This window comes from Cetorhinus maximus, chromosome 1, assembly GCF_964194155.1.
Source record: "Cetorhinus maximus chromosome 1, sCetMax3.hap1.1, whole genome shotgun sequence".
In the NCBI taxonomy this organism is placed as follows: Eukaryota; Metazoa; Chordata; class Chondrichthyes; order Lamniformes; family Cetorhinidae; genus Cetorhinus; species Cetorhinus maximus.
The window spans coordinates 241,452,314-241,473,314 of record NC_135879.1 but is presented as its reverse complement, the minus strand read 5'-3'; the positions used below and the strand labels follow the sequence as shown (position 1 = coordinate 241,473,314).

At 47.5% G+C, this 21,001-nt stretch overlaps 1 protein-coding gene across 3 annotated transcripts in view; it reads right to left on the bottom strand.

The window, feature by feature from the left end:
* LOC144688399 (exocyst complex component 6B) overlaps positions 1 to 21,001 on the bottom strand; it is a 623,897-nt gene that overhangs the window by 519,661 nt on the left and 83,235 nt on the right. For all 3 annotated transcript variants that reach the window (XM_078554888.1, XM_078554897.1, XM_078554904.1), the window contains exon 5: positions 11,008 to 11,053. In XM_078554888.1, coding sequence (XP_078411014.1) covers positions 11,008 to 11,053 — 46 coding nt within the window. The remainder of the gene's footprint in view (positions 1 to 11,007; positions 11,054 to 21,001) is intronic.

Genomic DNA, 21,001 nt, shown 5'->3' with positions numbered 1-21,001 from the left:
CAGCTCCTGACCACATTGTAGCCTTGGTTCAAACATGGACAAAAGAGCTGAACGGCCGAGGTGAGGTGAGAGTGACTGTCTTTGATATCAAGGCAGCATTGACAATGTGGCATCAAAGAGCCCTAACAAAACTAGAGTCAATGGGAATCAGCGGGAATACTCTCCACTGATTGGAGTTATACCTAGCACAAAGGAAGATGGTTGTGGTTGTTGGAAGTCAATCATGTCAGTTCCAGGACATCACTGCAGGAGTTCCTCAGGGTAGTGTCCGAGGCCCAATCATCTTCAGCTGCTTCATCAATGATCTCCCCTCCATCATAAGGTCAGAAGTGGGGATGTTCACTGATGATTGCACAATGTTCAGCACCATTTACGGCTCCTCAGACACTGAAGCAGTCCATGTCCAAATGCAGCAAGACCTGGACAACATCTCGGCTTGGGCTGACAAGTGGCAAGTAACATTCTGGATGTGAAAAGAATGTTTCCTCTTGTGGGAGAATCTAGAATGAGGGTTCACTGTTTAAAAATAAGGAGTCACTCATTTAAGACAGGGATGAGGAGGGTTGTGAATCTTTGGGACTCACTTCCTCAAAAGGCAGTGGAAGCAGAGCTTTGAATATTTTTAAGGCTGGGCTAGATAAGTTCTTGATAAACAAGGGGATGAAAGATTATCAGGATAGGTAGGAATGTGGGGTTGAGGTTGCATTTAGATCAGCCATGATCTTATTGAATGGCGGAGCAGGCTTGAGGAGCCGAGTGGCCTACTCCTGCTCCTAATTCATATGTTATGTTTGTTCGTATTCGTGCCACACAAGTGCCAGGCAATGATCATCTCCAACAAGAGAGAATCCAACCATCGCCTCCTTGACATTCAATGACATGACCATCACTGAATCCCCCGATATCAATATCCTGGGGGTTACCATTGATCAGAAACTGAACTGGACCAGCCATATAAATGCTCCAGCTGCAAGACCAGGTCAGAGACTAGGAATCAGGTGTCGAGTAACTCACCTCCTGACTCCCCACAGCCTGTCCACCATCTACAAGGCACAAGTCAGGAGTGTGATGGAATACTCCCCACTTGCCTGGGTGAGTGCAACTCCAACAACACTCAAGAAGCTTGACACCATCCAGGAAAAGCAGCCCACTTGATTGGCACCCCTTCTACAAACATTCATTCCCTTCGCCACCGACAAACAGTGGCAGCAATGTGTACCATCCACAAGATGCACTGCAGAAACTCACCATGGCTCCTTGGACAGCACTTTCCAAACCCACGACCACTACCATCTAGAAGGACAGGGGCAGCAGATACATGGGAACACCAACATCTGGAAGTTCCCCTCCAAGCCACTCACCATCCTGAATTGGAAATATATCACCATGCCTTCTCTGTCGCTGGGTCAAAATCCGGGAACTCCCTCCCTAACAGCACCGTGGGTGTATCTACAGCACATGGACTGCAGCAGTTCAAGAAAGAAGCTCACCACCACCTTCTCAAGGGCAATTAGGGATGGGCAATAAGCGCTGACCTAGCCAGTGAAGCCCGCATCCCTTGAATGAATAAAATAAATAAATGACCCAAAGTGTAAGACACCCAAAAGGAAAGGAAAGATCAGAGGAAACTAAGGCTCTGCTCACCAGAGAGCTGGCAGTTGAATGGACCCTATGAAATGAATTTAAAGTATTAAATGGTACAGCTAAGGAGAACCCAGAGTATTACGTCAAGGTAAATAATGGCAGTACAACAAGAGAACATGATGTAAAGTCTATGAAACACAAATTTAGAACAGATCTTACCAAAACAATTTTTTACTCAAAGGATGACCAAGTTTTGATTAATCTAATGAATGTGCCAGATAAAACATGGAGACAATGACAATAAAGGAGTTTTTGATCCAGTTGGATGTTAGGCTGGGTGAATTACAGCACCTTGAGCCAGTAAGTTTATTCTTGCCTATTATCTCTTCTTTCTATCTTATTATTACTACAAGTAGTCCCAACAAAGAATTATTTCACTGAAATGTGCGTCCAGTCAAACATCAAGGAAAACACTTCTCGTCAGAACGCAGAACCGGACCACACGTTGCTATTATCACTCTTTCCTAGAAGAGTTTGACAGGAAATTTATGTGGGAACAGCATACAACCTGGGAGTAACATAGAAGGTTTCAGATGCCAATCACAAGCTAAAGCTCAAAAAAAGTTCAGTGTCACCACAACCCTGAATAGGAGCTCAGTTCAACTTGGATTATGTTATACCCAGGTAGGCGAGGAACAAGCAGGCTTACTGCCATTTTCAAATGCTGTACTAGGAAGCAAAGGTCAGCAGACTCTGAGAAATGAAACAGAAGACTTCAAGTAAATGGCTCTGAGCTGTTTGATTCAAACTGCAAAAAAAAAGGGCAGCAATGCACTGAAGGTTTCATATCACACCTTAAACTGCAAAAAGAAAGTACATCACCTGAGATGTGTCAGTTCCTGAGAACTGCAATTTTCCAGGAGTTATTCTGTGTGTCATAGGTACAAAAAGAAAAGGGATCTTACCATCTTACACACGAGAGCATAAAGTCCGAAGTGAGGAACATATTTTCCCCACCAGAGTCCTTATATGGTTACCATTTCCTGCCCACCACTTGCTGATTCCCTAACTTTAGGGAACATAAATTTCCTCTCCTGATCCACCCTCAAAAGAAAAATCAAGCAGTGCAATTAATATGAGGTGTCAGCTTTGGCCCAATGGTAGGACATGAGCACAGAATCTGGGCTAACACTTCCACTGCAGGACAGAGAGAGCTGCAGTGTTGGGGGTACCGTATTTCGGGTGACCCATCTGAAGTCCCATCTCGCTTCTCAGGTGGGCATAAAAGGCCCCATGGTACTATTCTGAAGAGGATCATGAAGTTCTCCCTGGTGTCCTTACCAATAATCTCTCTAGCAACACAGGACAATCATCTTATCATGATCACATTGCTGTTTTTGGGACCCTGTTGTGCTTTGCTGTTTGCTGCATTATGACAGTAACTACACTGCAGAAGCACTTCACTGGCTGTAAAACACTTTGGTACATCCTGAGCTCATCAAACACGTGTTTTTTTTATACACCCAGCTCCCTCTTCAAAATGTTAACTGGCTCTCTAACAAGCGGCCTTCTCTAGAAGAATTCTCCACACATCCTGCAAGGGTGGAAAAAGCTTTATATTTTCATCTTCAACACAGTGGCCAAGTTTATTGCTCAAAATCCAACGAGGGACGTTAGGCTGCTGTGACCACATGCACCACAAATAGCATAGTGGTCTTGAGTTTTTTCTGAATCTCAAACTGACGTTACATTCTGTACTTATTTCTGACTGAGAAATCATGATCCAGTAAGCTAAGTTTCTGCAGCAAATATGGAGAGAGTTGGAAATTATCATTTTTCTCCCATTGTCCGTAACTAGCAAAGCCATTTACTTCCACAGGGTAAAAATAATTCAGTCATTCTTTGCTCTAGTTGGTAGCTCCTCCTCTGACATGCTTTCCCTTAATTCAGGGAATGTCCCCCTCTCTCCCACTGTTCCTTTTTCACTACAACAACTCCCGGCAACACAGCTCCAACTCCAATAGTGTAGCTTTACAGATTATTTAACCCTGCAATCATTAACTTTCTTCAGTCTTTCCGAAATCCAGTCACGGTATCGTGATGTCATCACTGGGGCCAATTATGTGGCTATTCAATTTTTCTTCCGCTGCTCTTTTCTTTTTCTTGCCCTTCGATGATTCTCCATCATGTATTGACGCTCTTGGTCAGATCTCTTCTGTTCTTAACTGGATCTCATAATCGCCTCCCAGAAGGTTTGGCTTCCTATTTCCTCCTCAAAACTATTAACCTCCTGAAAGCAAAAATAACCAGCCTACCTAAATATTGTTCATATTTGAAAAACTTTCAACAACTGCAATATGAAAAAAATCTTGCAGTCCGATCTGATCCTTTCTCAGCTCAAAGCTCTCTTTAAACTTTTTCTTGCTTTTTCTATTTAAGTCACCCTAATTCTCCTTGTCCCTGCCAAGCCTGGACGTGCTTAGACTCTCTTCCCTCTCCCTAACTAACTGTGTTAAAAATAATCAAAACTCATGCATGCCCCCTGCTCCAGTCCTCATTCTCTCTTAGGGCTTCAAGACTGCAGGACTCATCAACTTTCCCCTACAACCTACAGGCTTTTAAACCCCAAGCTTGGTGGTACCCAATCATTGATGATATGCCCAGGCTTCTTTTTAACTCTCCAAACCCGGGTCTCGTGTGTAATTGTGGGCCTCGGCTCTTAGGTTTCTCAATAAAAAAAACTGATTGAATAGCCTGCCGTTTCCTCAAATGTTCTGAAACAAATAATTATATTTAAATTCATTGGCCAAGATCTTCCAGTCTCTGGATAGTCAGAGGCCAGACCTACCCCAGGAGATGTGCTACTGGAGCCCTCGAAGTCCCAACACAAGAACTCCATGGGAATTGCCCAGGATATTTGAACTCCCAATAGGTAATTCCCCTACTCCCCAGGACTCTCCAATAAAGTCGAAAGCCAGACAGTTCCAACTTACTTACCTGGACAGTTACCCAGGAAATGTCAAACAGAAAAAGCCTAGTCTCACACCTGGGTAACTATACAACTAAATCCCCAATCACTCTCACTGACCACCTACCACACCCCACCACCTGACTGCTCCCTAAGCCCACCCCATCCCCACAACCAGCCAACACCCTGGCCCCTCCGACTAGCCTCTGACCATCCAGCTCCCCCCCGCCGCCCCCCCCAATCCAATTCAACTAGCCTCCGACCTGACTACAACCCCACCACCACCACCAACCCCACCCCCACTACCCCCACCCTGCCGATTGGGAGCAGTTTAGAATTCAGCAAAGGAGGACCAAGAGATTGATTAAGAGGGGAAAAATAGGCTATGAAGGTAAACTTGCAAGGAGCATAAAAGCGGACTGTAAAAGCTGCTGTAGGTACGTAAAAAGAAAAAGATTAGTGAAGACAAATGTAGGTCCTTTACAGTCCGAAACAGGAGAATTTATAATAGAGAACAAAGAAATGGCAGAGTAATTAAGCAACTATTTTAGTTCTGCCTTCAAGGAAGAAGACACAAATAACTTCCCAGAAATACTAGGGAACCCAATGGTCTAATGAGAAGAAGGAATTGAAGGAAATTAGTATTACTAAAAAAGCGTTGGAGGAATTAATAAGACTAAAAGCCGATAAATCCCCACAGCCTGATAATCTACATCCCAGGGTGCTAAAGGAGGTGGCCGTGGAAATAGTGGATGTAATGGTTGTCATCTTCCAAAATTCTGTAGATTCTGGAACAGTCCCAGCAGATTGGAGGGTGGTAAATGCAACCCCACTATTTTTTTAAAAAAAAAGGGAGGGGGAGAAAACAGTGAATAACAGACCGGTTAGCCTAATCTCAGCAGGGAAAATGCTAGAGTCTATTATAAAGGATGCGACAACAGGACACTGAGAAAATGGTGAGGAGGATGTTAAGCGGCTTCAAGGTGATTTAGACAAGTTGAGTGAGTGGGCAAATACGGTCAGATGCAGTATTAAGTGGATAAGTGTGAAGTTATCCACTTCAGTTGGAAAAACAGAATGACAAGAGTATTATTTAAATGGTGATAGATTGGGAAATGTTGATGTACAAAGGGACCTGGGTGTCCTTGTACACCAATCACTGAAAGTAAGCATGCAGGTGCAGCAAGCAGTTAAGGTGGCAAATGGTATGTTGGCCTTCATTACAAGAGGACTTGAGCACAGGAGCAAGGATGTCTTACTGCAGCTGTACAGGGCCTTGGTGAGACCACACCTGGAGTATTGTGTGCAGTTTTTGTCTCCTTACCTAAGAAAGGACATACTTGTCATAGAGAGAGTGCAGCAAAGGTTCACCAGGCTGATTCCTGAGATTGTCATTTGAGGAGAGATTGGGTCGACTGGGCCTGTATTCACTGGAGTTTAGAAGAATGAGAGGGGATCTCACTGAAGCGTATAAAATTCTGACAGGGCTGCCTGGCTGGACGCAGGGATGATGTTTCCTCTGTCTGGGGGCTCTAGAAAAAGGGGTCACAGTCTCAGGATAAGATGTAGGCCACTCAGAGGGTGGCGAATCTCCGGAATTCTCTACCACAGAAGGCTGTGGAGGCCAAGTCACTGAATAAATTTGAGGAAATAAGATAGATTTCTAAAGGCGTCAAGGAGTACGGGGAAAGAAGAGAAGTATGGCTTTGAGATGGAGGATCAGCCATGATCATAGTGAATGGTGGAGCAGGCTCAAAGGGCTCCTATTTTCTATGTTTCTAACTTGCATGTCTACCCACTTCACCCGCCCGCCACCTGACTCACGTGCCTTATCCACCCTACCCCTTACCGTCTCTCAGTAGCTGTTTTCAAAGAAACCTCGGGACATTTAAACTCTCGCCTTACTTGCAATGTGGCAGCTCGTGTCATAAAAATAGGGGAACGGTTTCCGTGCGGATTCTCTACGCTGCTCCCAAGGGAGTTTGCTGCACTCATTTGAACTGAAGTATCCTCTATCAGAAGGCTGTCCTGAAATATCAGAGGAAGGTAAGCGTGCATTTTTTTGTCTGATCAAGATTGGAAACAGGATTTCCAATCCAGATCGCAAGATCTGGGCTATTCTTACAGAGAAGTTCGCGAATGTAGGATTCCATCCCTCCCTCGGTCTCCCCCCTACAATCTACAGCACACAGAATCACAGAGCATGGAAGGAAGACAACTGGCCCATCGTGCTTGCGCCAGCTCTTTGAAGGAACAATCCAATTTCCCATTCCCTTATTCAACCTTACAAATGTTCCCTATTCAAGTATATTTAACAAGCTCTTTAAAACCATACCTCTTGGATCAAGCTTTGGTTGACCTGTATGTCTTTATGTGGTTCAGTATCAAATTTTGTCTGATGACGTACCTCTGAAGCGCTTTGGGACATTTTACTGTGTTAAAGGAGCTACATAAAGTTGTTATGTTTCCAATTCCACTTTGAAACTTGTGACTGAATCTGCTTCCACCGCCCTTACAGACAGTGCACTCCAGATCAAAACAATTCGCTGCGTAAACAAAATCTCTTCATCTCTCCCCTGGTTCTTATACCAATTATTGTAAATCTGTGCCCTCTGGTTACCTGCCATCAGAAACGGTTTTTCCTTGTTTACTCTTATCAAAACCCTTCACAATTTTGAACGCCTCGATCATGTCACTGCTTTGCCTCCCCTGCTCTTTAAAAAAAAATCCATCACGCTTCTGCATCCCAACTCAATTTATCTCGCCTTGTGCTCTTTTTTTGAATTTGGTAGTGTCCAGCACTGTGGGCCTTGGCATTTTATCTAGTTCTTGCCGTTGGAACAAAGAAGTGCACTCAGAGGCGCCAGAGAAATATTCAGCCTCCTTGCACAGGTCTCTACATTAAAACATCCATCAGATTCCAAGACATAGAAAATCATTTTTCCAGATGTTGGATAATGAAAAGCACTTGGGCTTTGGAAAATGTATTGTGCACAGAATTTCCAGCTAATCAACTGCAAATTTCGCTGAAAAAACCCACTGCACCGATGTCAGAAGTTAGCTTAAATCTGAACTGCCCTGCCATTAATCAACTTCTCAAGAAGACAGAAAGGGGAGATGCCACTGTAGAGGACTATGGAAAAATGAGAAAACAGCAACCTGCATTTATATAGCGCCTTCAGCATAGTTAAAAAAAAAAAATCCTAAGATGCTTCGGAGGAGCACATACAAGCAAAATTTAACACCCACCCACCAAGGAGGCAGGTTTAAAGAGAAACTTAACACTCCAAAAGAAAAAGAATAAAACCAGACAAACCATTAGTTTGCCATTACCTAAATATCAAACTTTGATGTGAAAACTAACACAGCTCATTCGATCCTGCAAGATCCTCCTCACCAAAATTTGGGGACAGAGTCCAAATCCCGCTGAGTCAATTATCACCCTATCAGCCTACTCTCAACCATCAGTGCTGTTTACAGTGCTATCAAGCAACCCTTACTCACCAGGGTACAGGTTTCAATTTGGATTTTGCCAAAGCCACTCGCTTCTAGACCTTAAAACAACCTTGATCCAGACATGGATGCAAGATCTGAATTGCACAACTGAGGTGAGAGTGACTGCCCTCGACATCAAGGTAGAATCCAATTGAGTGCGGCACCCAGGAAGTAAACTTCAATGACTGGAGTCATATCTTCGACAAAGGAAGGTGGTTGTGGTTGTTGAAGACCAATCATCTCAATTCCAGGACATCACTGCAGGAGTTTCTCAGGGTAGTGTCCAAGGCCCAACCATCTTCAGCTCCTTCACCAATGACCTTCTCTATATCATAAAGTCAGAAGTATGGATGTTCACTGATGCTTGTACAATGCTCAGCTCCTCAAAGTTGAAACAGTCCATGCCAGCATGCATCAAGACCTGAACAGCGTGCAAGTTTAGACTGATAAATGGGAAGTAAATTCACATTCTACAATGATGATGTAATGATTATCTTGAACAAGAAGGAGCTTAACCAGAAAATTCAATTGTCTCGCTATCATCAAAACCCCAATTTTGACCACCGCTGAATGGGAACTTAATGAGACTGCCTAATAAATGCTGTTGCTATTACAAGCAGCCAGGGATGGGCATTCCGATTGATAAAGTGCCATAACAAGCTTGTCAGCCAAGTTAAACCCCATGGAATAGAAGGACAGAAGCAGTAGGGACACTAAGTTGGCTGAATGACAGGAAATAGAGAGTAGTCATGGTGAATGTTTGCTTTTCGGACTGGAGGAAGGTATGCAGGGTTCAGCATTAGGGCCAGTGCTTTGCTTGGTCTAAATTAATGACCTAGATTGGGCGTGCAGGGCCACAATTTCAAAATCTGCGGATGACACAAAGCTTGGACATACTGTGAACTGTCAGGAGGATGGTGATGGACTTCAGGAGGATGTAGGCAGACTGGTGGGATGGGCAGACATGTGGCAGATTAAAATTAATTTGGAGGAAGTGTGAGGTGATACATTTTGAAGGAAGAACGCGGAGAGGCCGTATAAAATAAAGGGTGCCATTCTAAAGGGGTGCAGAAACAGAGACCTGTGGGTATGCACGCACAAATCGTTGAAGGTGGTAGGGCAGGTTGAGAAAATGGTTAAAGAGGCGTATGGGATACTGGGCAGGGAGGAAAAAGCAAGTAAATTACGATGAACCATAAAACACTGGTTCAGTCTCAAGTGGAGTATTGCGTCCAGTTCTGGATGCTGCACATCAGGACGGATGTGAAGGTACTAGAGAGAGAACGCAGAGAAGATTTACAAGCTTGGCTTCAGGGATGAGGGACTTCAGTTATGAGAGTAGATTGGAGAAGCTTGAATTGGTCCCTCCTTCAAGAAGGGAAGGTTGAGAGGGGATTTGACAGAGGTATTCAAAATCATGAGGGGGTCTGGACAGAATAGATAGAGGGAAACTTCCCCCGTTGACATAAGGGTCAAGAACCAGGGGACACCGACTTAAGGTGAATGGCAAAAAAAAAAAACAACGGTAACAAGAAGGAAAACTCCTTTTGTACTCTGAGTGGTTAGGAGCTGTAATTCACTACCTGAATGTGTGACAGCGGCAGACTCAATCTTGACCTTCAAAAGGTAAATCGGTAATTATTTGAAGAGAAACAGTTAGCAGGGTGAGGGGGAAATGGAGCCATCTGAAATACTAACAAAAAAATGCTGGAAATACTCGGTCACATCATCCCAGGTCATCGCGACCTGAAATGTTAACTCTGTTTCTCCCCACAGACGCTGCCTGGTCTGCTGATTATTTCCAGCATTCTTTGCTTCTGTTTCAGATTTCCAGCAGTATTTTGCCTCTGTATGGAGGCTAACGGAGTTGCTCTTGCAGAGAGCTGACACGGACACGACGGGCCGAATGATCTTCTTCTGTGCTGCAGCCATTCCGTGATTCAAATGGTGATTGCCACACCTCCTGACTGCCCAGAGCCTCTCCACCACCCAGAAGGGGCAAGCCCCGAGTGTGATGCAATACTCTCCACCTGCCCAAAGAACAGCTTAAAAAGGAACACAATAAGCTCGAAACCATCCAAGGATAAGCATCCCACTTGATCTGTACTGTATCCACCAGCTTAAACTACCTTGACCACCATGGCTACAGTGTGCACTACCTGCAGCGACTCACCAAGGCTTCTTTGGCAGCACCACCCAAACCAGCCCACCTCTCGCGCTTGGAAGGGCAAGGGCACCGGACGCATGGAAACACCTTCATCTCCGTGTTGCCCGCCAAGTCACACACTGCCCCAAACTGGACATTGCTTCTTCACTGGGTGCTGGGGCAAACTCCTGGAACACCAATAGAATTGTGGAAGTACCTTCACCGCGTGGAGCGGTTCGAGACAACGGCCCACCAACACGTTTTGAACAACTAGGCACAGGCAGCAAAACGCTGGACCTGCCAGCAGCTCTCTCACATCCTGAAGAATAATGAAAGGAAAAACCTTCCCCTTTGACTGTTAATTACAATCACAAAGGTTCAGCTGCAATGCCTTCGGTGTTTGAAAATCACTATAATTTCCCTCATTAAATTAATTTGTTTTGAACCACTGCGCCACGAGACAAGGATGAGGAACGTTCTATATTTATGCCCTGGTTCGAATAGAAAATTCAAAGATCAGAAAACATGCAAGGGAAAATAAAATCACTGGGCTAAATAACCGAACGTCAGGCCACCCTTCCTACCCAACTCGCCCTTGCAGCTCTTAGGTCACGGATCCGACTTCAGCTAGTTTTCCCGGGAATTCACAGGTCCTGCGACGTACCTTCCCTCTCTATTTTTACGTGGGCTTCCACAATCACATTGCGGTGCAAATAAACATCGAGCACTTCAGACTGGCAGAGCTGAAGCTGAACGATCGTTCGCCCCCGACAGCCACAAAACACACAAAATCAAAGTCAAGGATGCAATTTACCTTTTAGTCTTCAGCTGCTCCCGTAATTTACTGTACATCTCCAGCACTAGAAAAAAAGAGAGGGACACACGTCAGACACTGGAACAGCCGCTTGGCAACCTATTTATTTTTGTTACAAGGGGTGCTATTTTCTTGCTTTCCTTTGTATCCAAAAAATATTTTTATTTCTCTTCCACACGGCTAACTTTTATTTAACCTCATGTTTAATTCCTCTGGCCGGCAGCGTGCCTGAACACATAGGCGCCAATCATCATATCCAAGGACTTGAAAGCCAAGCCAGCGCGCAATCTGTACAAAGGCTTCGTTCTTCCCAGCCCTGCAAGTTTTCTGGCTTACAGGGGCTCTGGACTCTGTTTTATACAGACTGGATCCCCTCCCCCCCCCCCCACTCCTGCCAGCATGTCCATTGGCACTTCTAAAGATGCACCACCTACCAGTGCAAAGCATTCATAAGTTTCCTGCTGTTCATCCAAGCTTCAACTACTCCACAGGTTCAAGTGTTGGCTCGTGGAAGCAAGTGGAGCAAAATGGAAAGAATCCAAGTTCCCAGTGAGGGTCCGTCTCCCCAGGTCGTACTCAGGAGTCAGGCCCACTGGCCAATTATAAGAACAACAGCATAGCTTGGGAACCAGATTAGCTGCGAACTGACAGCTCAGCCCCAATTCCCCATCCCTAACATCGCATTTCGGAGCCGACTCAATTCCAAAGAAATACTGCTTGCCTCCTGCTCAAAGAATAATAATTTGCTAACAAGTGATCTTTTGCGGGTATGCTATCTCTCTAACTATATCTCCTGAAAAAAAAGGTTCCAAAGGTGCCCAGTAAACACAATCTGGGACCAGTTGTGTATATGGAACAAGACTACTCACAGTTAGAATTAAGTAATTATTAGGAAATATTTGAACGCTAAATGAAATACATAGCAATTATCAAATCATATGCTCATCATGGCTTTGATTCCAAACATTATTACAAGAAGCCAAACAAAGACTTGCAAATGAGAACTCATGCAGTTTTGGTCTTCAACCACTGTGCCTTTTAGACCTAGCTGGTGGCACTCTGGGTAAGTTATGAGTTCAAGCCCAGCAACTCAGGGTGAGCACATCCAGCTGAGGGAGTGCTGCAGTGTTAGGGGCATCACCTTTCTGATAGGGACATCAAAACTAAGGTATCATCTCTTCAGACTGTTGTTAAAAGATGTGGCCCTACTTGTGAAAAAGCAAGGAGAGTTAGGCCAAGATCCCTCCTCCGCCCAATACCAACTGCGCATGGGACATCTCTGGCACCGATTGGTCACCATTATACCTACAGGACAACAGTAACTGCACTGCAAAGCGATTGTGTAAAGTGCCCTCAAGATGCCTCTCTATTAGTGGTAGAGTCATCACAATTCCACTTTACCAACCACATTTTTGTTGCAAGCAAATGACAGGCGGGTAACCCAAGATGGATGCAGCTCATTTATCTCACACTGCCAAACAACACAGCAACTAATTCATAAGCAGCTTGAAAAGAGAAAACTGCGGTAATTTTCACCAGCCAAGAATGCAATCGGACCTCTCCTCGCATCCCCTCATCCCTCCCGTATCCTTCAGTAAACGGCTCTGCTAAATTCGTCGGCACTCACTTGCAATCGTTCAGGAAATTGCACTGACAAGAGCTGTAGAGGCCTCAGTGCTCCTGTCAACAACACATTAACAAATCATACCTTGACTTTGACTTTCGTCCCAATCCTTTGGGTTATTTTAACTCCTTTTTTCCCCTCCAGTCTCCCGTCACCCTGACTCTTTTGCAAAGGTTGTGCGTGACTGAGTCACGATGGCCTAAGTTTAACTGCGGATCTGAGTTGATCTCGCGGGATCTCAAGTCAGAGTTGCAGCTGGGTCGCTGTGATTGGCCTCCTCTGATCGGGAGAGAACGGGCGAGCTTTCATTTCTACAGCTCCTTTCACAGCCTCAATATATCCCAAAGCGCTATACAAGCCAATGAAGTATTTCTAAAGGGTAGTCACGGTTGTAATTTGTGGGATCTTGTGGGTGCAAATTGCCTGCTGCATATCCCAAGCAGCAATAAGAAAACAAACACATCATTTGACTTCCTGGTGTTGATTAAGGGTTAATTATTAGCCACTTGAGAACTCCCCTGTTCTACTTCGAATAGAGTCATAAGATCTTTTGTGCACACCTGAAGGGGACAGACAGGGCCCTCAGTTAATGTCTCATCTGAAAAACGGCGCCTCTGACAGTGCAGCACTGCCTCAGTACTGCACTGTTTTAAGACCTGATAGCCAGCTGTTGAAAGAAGAAACTCGAGCCACCTTCAACATTTCTGATCAGCAGTTTAGTGGCAATAGGGTCAAGGGGGTAGGAAGTGTGTCTCATGGACAAGCTGAGCTCAGAGGGCACGAGGGGAGGTAGGTAAGGAACTAGACAAAGATGCAGGGAGGATGTTTCCCCTAGTTGGGGTGTCCAGAACCAAGGGTCACAGTCTCAGGACACGGGGCAGGCCATTTAGCACTGAGATGAGGAAAAATTTCTTCACTCAAGAGGGTGGTGAACCTGTGGAATTCTCTACCACAGAAGGCTGGTGGAGGCCAGGTCACTGAGTATATTCAAGAAAGAAACTGATAAATTTTTAGACATTAAGGGCATCAAGGGATATAGAGAGAAAGCATGAATATGGCGTTGAGATAGAGGATCAGCCATGATCATATTGACTTGCGGAGCAGGCTTGAAGGGCCGAATGGCCTACTCCTGCTCCTAGTTTCTATGTTTCTAGGCGAGTTAGGGCTCAGACAGCAGCAAACTTGAGAGGAAGTCTAGCCCAGTGGGCTAATAGAAGATAGGAGCGCAGCAAAGATCGGGCAGTCTCAACCTTAGTGGCAAGGAAAATCCATGAGCTCCTCACACATAACGTTAGAGTTGAGAGAGCAGTAAACCGAGGAGAGGAGTTTAAGAAGCCAGGTTTGCAGAAAAGAAGCCAGGATTATCTTTGAATTCCTGGGTCAGTTTTAGCAGATGAAAACAGGGCCTTTCTGTTTTAAGTGGTCCAGCCAGATATGGCGGTGGACAGCCTAAAGCAGTTGTCCACCATTTTCTTTCAAGTCTGAGTCCCTTTGACTTAAGGAAGCGGAAATGAGAGCTGTACCAGGAGACCAGCAAGGGTGAAAGCAACGACTGAACTGGGGACTAAGGCAAAGTTGAAGGTGAGGGTGTGGTTGAGCAAACCAGTGCAGTAATTCCTCATTTAACTTCCTAGTTGTGTTCTTTGAAAGTGTGATTTTAAACGAAACAACATTAAATGAATCAGACTTTCCCATAAGAATTAATGAATAAACTGTGGATAGGTTCCCAAGTGGTCCCCAGCATGAGGAGGGCGACCCTGGGACAGGCAGTCAGCAGCACCTAGGGGAGAGAGCGAGAGGAGGACTCTGGGACAGGCAGTCAGCAGCACCTTGAGGAGAGAGCGAGAGCAGGACCCTGGGACAGGCAGTCAGCAGCACCTAGGGGAGAAAGCAAGAGGAGGACCCTGAGACAGGCAGTCAGCAGCACCTATTGGACGCTACGTCCAGATCCCTGATGGAAACAGTTAAGGATGCCAAGCTGCACGACGTCTTCAGCAACCCTGCAGACGGAGCGCAGCGTAGATACACCTGGTCGCGGCCAGACGGGTCCATTCGTTCCAGGATAGACTTCCTGTTTGTGTCCCGTGCATTCACAGTCAGATCCACCGAGGTCAAGCCGGTGTTCTTCTCTGACCACTGCCTCCTACTGGCGGACTGCCACTTGGAGAAGGACCTGAGGGTGGGCAGGGGGGCATGGAAGCTAAATGTGCAACTGCTGACCCCAGAGAACATTGAGGAGCTCAAGAGGGATTACAAAGGTTGGAGAACCGTGAAACCCCTCTTTGAGTCCCTGACACACTGGTGGGAAGCGATCAAGGGAAGCATCAAGAGGTTTTTCATCCGCAAAGGCACCCAGAAAGCTAGAAAGGAACAGAGGGAAATGTCCCGACTCCAGAAAAAGATGCAGAATCTGCTCCGGCTGCAGTCGATGGGGGTCGATGTCAAGGAGGAGCTCCAAGAGGTGAAGGGCCAGCAAGCCTCGCACTTTGCCTTGGAGGCCTCCAAGATCATCTTCCGTTCCAGAGTCCGCTCCGTGGAGCAGGATGAGACGTGCTCACGTTTCTTCTTCCAAAAGGTACACAGAGAGCGCTCTGTGATCAGCAGCCTGAAGGAAGAAGACGGCTCAGTAAAGTCATCACGGTCCGACATTCTGAGGATCAGCAAATCCTTTTATGCCGGATTGTATGACGTGAAGCCCACGGACAGCACGGCCTCCCAGTCCTTCCTGTCCTCTATCACGGAGGTCTTAGACCACAGTACGCGGGAGAGCCTGGACAAACCGCTAACTCCTGATGAACTGACTAAGGCCCTCGAGTCCTTCGAGAAGAGTAAAACCCCCGGAAGCGACGGCTTGCCGGCGGAGTTGTATTCGGCTCTGTGGGACTTGATCGGCCCAGACCTGCTAGGAGTGTACGAGAGTATGCTCCTGGCCGGTAGTATGTCAGAATCCATGAGGAAGGGCATCATCACCCTCATCTACAAGCACAAGGGGGAAAGGGAGGAAATTAGAAATTGGCGACCCATTTCACTGTTGAATGTGGACTATAAGATTCTGTCCAAGGTCATCGCCAACCGGGTCAAATCCGCTCTGGAATTGGTGATTCACCCTGACCAGACCTGCTCTGTGCCAGGCAGGAAGATCTCTGACAGCCTGGCGCTGCTCAGGGATACGATTGCCTATGTACAGGACAGGGGTGTGGATACCTGCCTCATCAGCTTGGATCAGGAGAAGGCCTTTGACAGAATATCGCACACCTACATGGGGGATGTGCTCTCCAAAATGGGCTTTGGGGAGGGAATTCGAAATTGGATCCAACTGCTCTACACTAACATCAGTAGCGCAGTCTCAATCAATGGGTGGGAAACAGATAGCTTTCCGATTAAATCTGGAGTCAGGCAGGGCTGTCCTCTCTCGCCTGTCCTTTTCGTGTGCTGCATAGAACCCTTTGCCGAGTCCATCAGGAAGGATCCGGGCATAAGAGGAGTGACGATCCCAGGCAGTGGAGGCACTCAGGTAAAAGCCTCCCTGTACATGGACGACGTCGCCGTCTTCTGCTCGGATCCGCTGTCGGTGCGCAGACTGATGCACATCTGCGACCAGTTCGAACTGGCCTCGGGAGCCAAGGTAAATCGGGGGAAGAGCGAGGCCATGTTCTTTGGGAACTGGGCTGACCGATCCTTTGTCCCCTTCACTGTCAGGGCTGACGGCCTGAAGGTGCTGGGGATATGGTTCGGAGGGACCGGGGCATGCGTTAGAAACTGGAAGGAGCGAGTGGCTATGGTGAAAAGGAAACTGGGCATGTGGGAGCGACGCTCCCTCTCCATTGCGGGTAAGAACCTGGTCATCAGGTGTGAGGTACTCTCGCTGTTGCTGTACGTGGCGCAGGTCTGGCCCATTCCACACTCCTGCGCGATGGCGATCACTCGAGCCATCTTCCGCTTTAGCTGGAGGTCGAAAATGGATCGTGTCCGCAGGGACGCGATGTACAAGCCTCTAGATAAAGGGGGAAAAAACGTGCCCAACATCGCCCTCATACTGATGGCCACCTTTGTGTGTGGCTGCATCAAGCGGTGCGTAGACCCTCAGTACGCAAACACCAAGTGCCACTACGTGCTGAGGTTCTACCTGTCCCCGGTGTTGCGAAGGATGGGTCTGGCCACGCTGCCGCGGAACGCTCCAAGTAGTTGGACCGTGCCGTACCACCTGTCCCTGGTGGAAAAATTTATGCAGAAAAACACCTTTGACCACAAGTCCATCAGGCAGTGGTCAGCACGTAACGTCCTAGAGGCCCTGAGGGAAAAGGAGAGGGTGGACCCTGTGGGATGGTTCCCCGAGCAGACTGTCAAAGTCATTTGGCAGAACGCCTCATCGCCAGAACTTTCCAACAAGCACCAAGACGTAGCTTGGCTGGTGGTGAGAAAAGCCCTCCCCGTCAGATCCTTCCTACACGCCAGGAGGCTCACCCCCTCTGCACGTTGCTCTCGAGGTGGCTGTGGTGGGGAAGAGACCGTTGTTCACCTCCTTGTGGATTGTGCCTTTGCAAAGAAAGTCTGGAGAGAGATGCAGTGGTTGCTGTCGAGGTTCATCCCGAGCAGTTCTGTGACACAGGACTCTGTGCTCTACGGGCTGTTCCCAGGGACACACACCGAGACAAACATCAACTGCAGCTGGAGGATCATCAACTCGGTGAAAGAGGTGCTTTGGTCTGCCCGAAACTTGTTGGTCTTCCAGCGCAAAGAGTTGTCCCCGACCGATTGTTGCGGACTGGCACAATCCAAAGTCCAGGACTACGTGCTGAGGGACGCACTAAAGCTTGGGGCAGCTGCCGCAAAGGCGCAATGGGGAAGGGTCGCTGTCTAAGACCTTTCTACCACAGCGCACCGAGAGACTGGGAACTGTTTAGAGCCCCTCGGGCTGTACAGATCAAAATGAAAGGCTGTAAATGATTGTAATATTGTTTGTACTGATGCACCTGCTGATACATTTTGTAAAAGTTTAACCTGGATTGTACCCTTGTAATGTTGTTTTTGAAATGGTTTGGAATGTGATTGAAGATATTTTATGAATAAAGTATATTTTTACAAAAAAAAAAGTCAGCAGCACCAAGAGGAGAGTACGAGAGGAGGGCCCTGGGACAGGCAGTCAGCAGCACCAAGAGGAGAGTATGAGAGGAGGACCCTGGGACAGACAGTCAGCAGCACCAAGAGAGTACGAGAGGAGGGCCCTGGGACAGGCAGTCAGCAGCACCAAGAGGAGAGTACGAGAGGAGGGCCCTGGGACAGGCAGTCAGCAGCACCAAGAGGAGAGTACGAGAGGAGGGCCCTGGGAAAGGCAGTCAGCAGCACCAAGAGGAGAGTACGAGAGGAGGGCCCTGGGTCAGGCAGTCAGCAGCACCAAGAGGAGAGTGTGAGAGCAGGACCCTGGGACAGGCAGTCAGCAGCACCTAGAGGAGAGTACGAGAGGAGGACTCTGGGGCAGGCAGTCAGCAGCACCTAGAGGAGAGTGCGAGAGAAGGACCCTGGGGTAGGCAGTCAGTAGCACCTAGAGGAGAGTGCGAGGGGAGGACCCTGGGACAGGCAGTCAGCAGCACCTGGGGGAGAGAGCGAGAGCAAGACCCTGGGGTAGGCAGTCAGTAGCACCTAGAGGAAAGCGCGAGGGGAGGACCCTGGGACAGGCAGTCAGCAGCACCTAGAGGAGAGTGCGAGAGGAGGACCCTGGGGTAGGCAGTCAGTAGCACCTAGAGGAGAGTGCGAGGGGAGGACCCTGGGACAGGCAGTCAGAGGTGTCAGCTGTGGCTCAGTTCATAGCACCCTCGCCTTTGAATCAGAAGGTTGTGGGTTCATGTCCCACTCCCGGAAACCAAGAACTGTGAATGTACTCGAAAGAGTTGAAGGAAGTCAGCAGCACCTGGGGGAGAGAGCGAGAGCAAGACCCTGGGGTAGGCAGTCAGTAGCACCTAGAGGAAAGCGCGAGGGGAGGACCCTGGGACAGGCAGTCAGCAGCACCTAGAGGAGAGTGCGAGAGGAGGACCCTGGGTCAGGCAGTCAGTAGCACCGAGCACCTAACATCACAGGAGAAACATAAGTTCATTGGTTGGTGAGAAACTGCTGTTAGGGAGTGTCATCAAGTAGCTGAGAATTAGAAAAACACGTTCTTTTTAAAAGAAGGGGCTACTTACATTTAAGAAAGGAACGCAAGTAATAGGGAAATTAAGTTAAATTGAAGCCAGGTAAAATAAAGTTGCATAAGTAAACCAAAGTAAAATAAAGTTAACACTAGGGAAGTAAATAAATAAAAATAATGGGTCGCCCATTTAAAACAGAGATGAAGCGAAATTTTTCACTCAGACCATCATGAGTCTTTGGAACTCTCTTCCTGAAAAGGTGGTGGAAGTAGAGTCTTTGAATATTTTTAAGGCAGAGGTGGATAGATTCTTGGTCAGCAAGGGGGTGATAGGTTATCAGGGGTAGGTGGGATGCAGATTTCAGGTTCCTATCAGATCAGCCATGGTCTTATTAAATGGTGGAGCAGGCTCGAGGGGCCGAATGGCCTACTCCTGCTCCTTGTTCGTATGTTTGTAAACCATGGCAGGACAGCTCAATCGTGTGCAATGCACGTCCTGTAATACGTGAGCAGTTGTGGACACGACAGAGTGTCCTCGACGACCACGTGTGCAGCAAGTGTCACCAGCTGCAGAACCCGGAGCCCTGGGTTTCGGAGCTCGAGCAGCGGGCGGCTCAAGTCACTCTGGCGCATCCGTGAGGCTGAGAGCCACGTGGATAGCGCATTCAGAGAGGTGGTCACACCGCAGCTCAGGAGCCTGGAGACAGAAAGGGAATGGTCGCCAAGAAGCCCAAGAAAACTAGGCAGGTAGCGCAGGAGTCCCCTGTGGTCCCACTCGCCAATCGGTTTTCCGTTTTGGACACCGGGGAAGGTGTTTGTTCCTCAGAAGGGTGCATTCAGAGCCCAAGCAGCTCTGCTGCACAGGAGGGGAGAAAGCAGAGGGGAAGAGCAGTAATAATAGCGGATTCATTAGTTAGAGGAACAGACAGGCGTTTCTGCGGCCATCGACGTGACTCCAGGATGGTGCGTTGCCTCCCTGGTGCCAGGGTCAAGGAGGTCACGGAGCGGCTGCAGGACATTCTTCTGGGGGAGGGTGATCAGCCAGAGGTCGTGGTCCACGTTGGTACCAAAGACTTAAGTAGGGAAGGGGACGAGGTCCTGAAAGCAGACTTTAGGGAGCTAGGAAGGAGGCTGAAAGGCAGGACCTCTAAAGCAGTAATCTCAGGATTACTCCCAGTCCCACTTGCAAGTGAGTGTAGGAATAGGAGAATTGAGTGAATCGACACGTGGCTGGAAAGCTGGTGTCGGAGGGAGGGCATCAGATTTCTGAGGCAATGGGACCGGTTCTGAGGAAGGCGGGATGTGTACAGGCCGGATGGTCTACACCTGAACAGGACTGGGACAAATATCCTCGCAGGGAGATTTGCTGTTTGGGGTTTGGGGGGGGTGGGGGGCAAGGGGGTGTGAACCTGAGGGCAAAATGAGAACAAGGAAAGGGAGAAGGAGAATTAGTGAGTGACTCTGAAAGACAGAAGTAGCACAGGTTAAAAAGTGTACAGCACAGGAATTTGCCAGTGTTAAAAGGTATATATGTAAATGCAAGGTGCACAGCAGTAAATAAAGCTGACGAGCTTTTTTTTTATTCATTGGATGTGGGTGTCGCTGGCTAGGCCAACATTTATTGCCCATCCCTAATTGCCCTTGTTAAGAGGGCTTTTCAGAGTCAACCACATGGCTGTGGGTCTGGAGTCACATGTAGGCCAGACCAGGTCAGGACGGCAGATTTCCTTCCCTAAAGAACATTAGTGAACCAGATGGGTTTTTACAACAATTGGCAATGGCTTCGTGGTCATCATTAGACTTTCAATTCCAGATTTTCTTCTAATTCAAATTCCACCATCTTCCGTGGTGGGATTCGAATACGGGTCCCCAGAACATCACTGGGTCTCTGGGTTACCAGTCCAGTGACAATACCACTATGCAACTGCCCACACGGCAGCATGATATCATTGCTATACCAGAAACTTGGCTTAAGGAGGGGCAAAAATGGCAGCTCAACATCCCTGGGTATGGAGTTTTCAGGCAGGAGGATAAAAATGGTGGTGGGTGTAGCATTACTGGTTAAAGAGTCAATTACAGCTGTGAGGAGGGATGATTTACTAAATGAGGCATCAAATGAGGCCACGTGGGTTGAGCTCAGAAATAAAAAAAGGGGCAGCCACACTGCTAGAAGTGTACAATAGACCCTGAAATAGTAGAAAGGAGTTAGAAGAGCAAATATGTAGACAGATTTCTGAGTGTAAAAA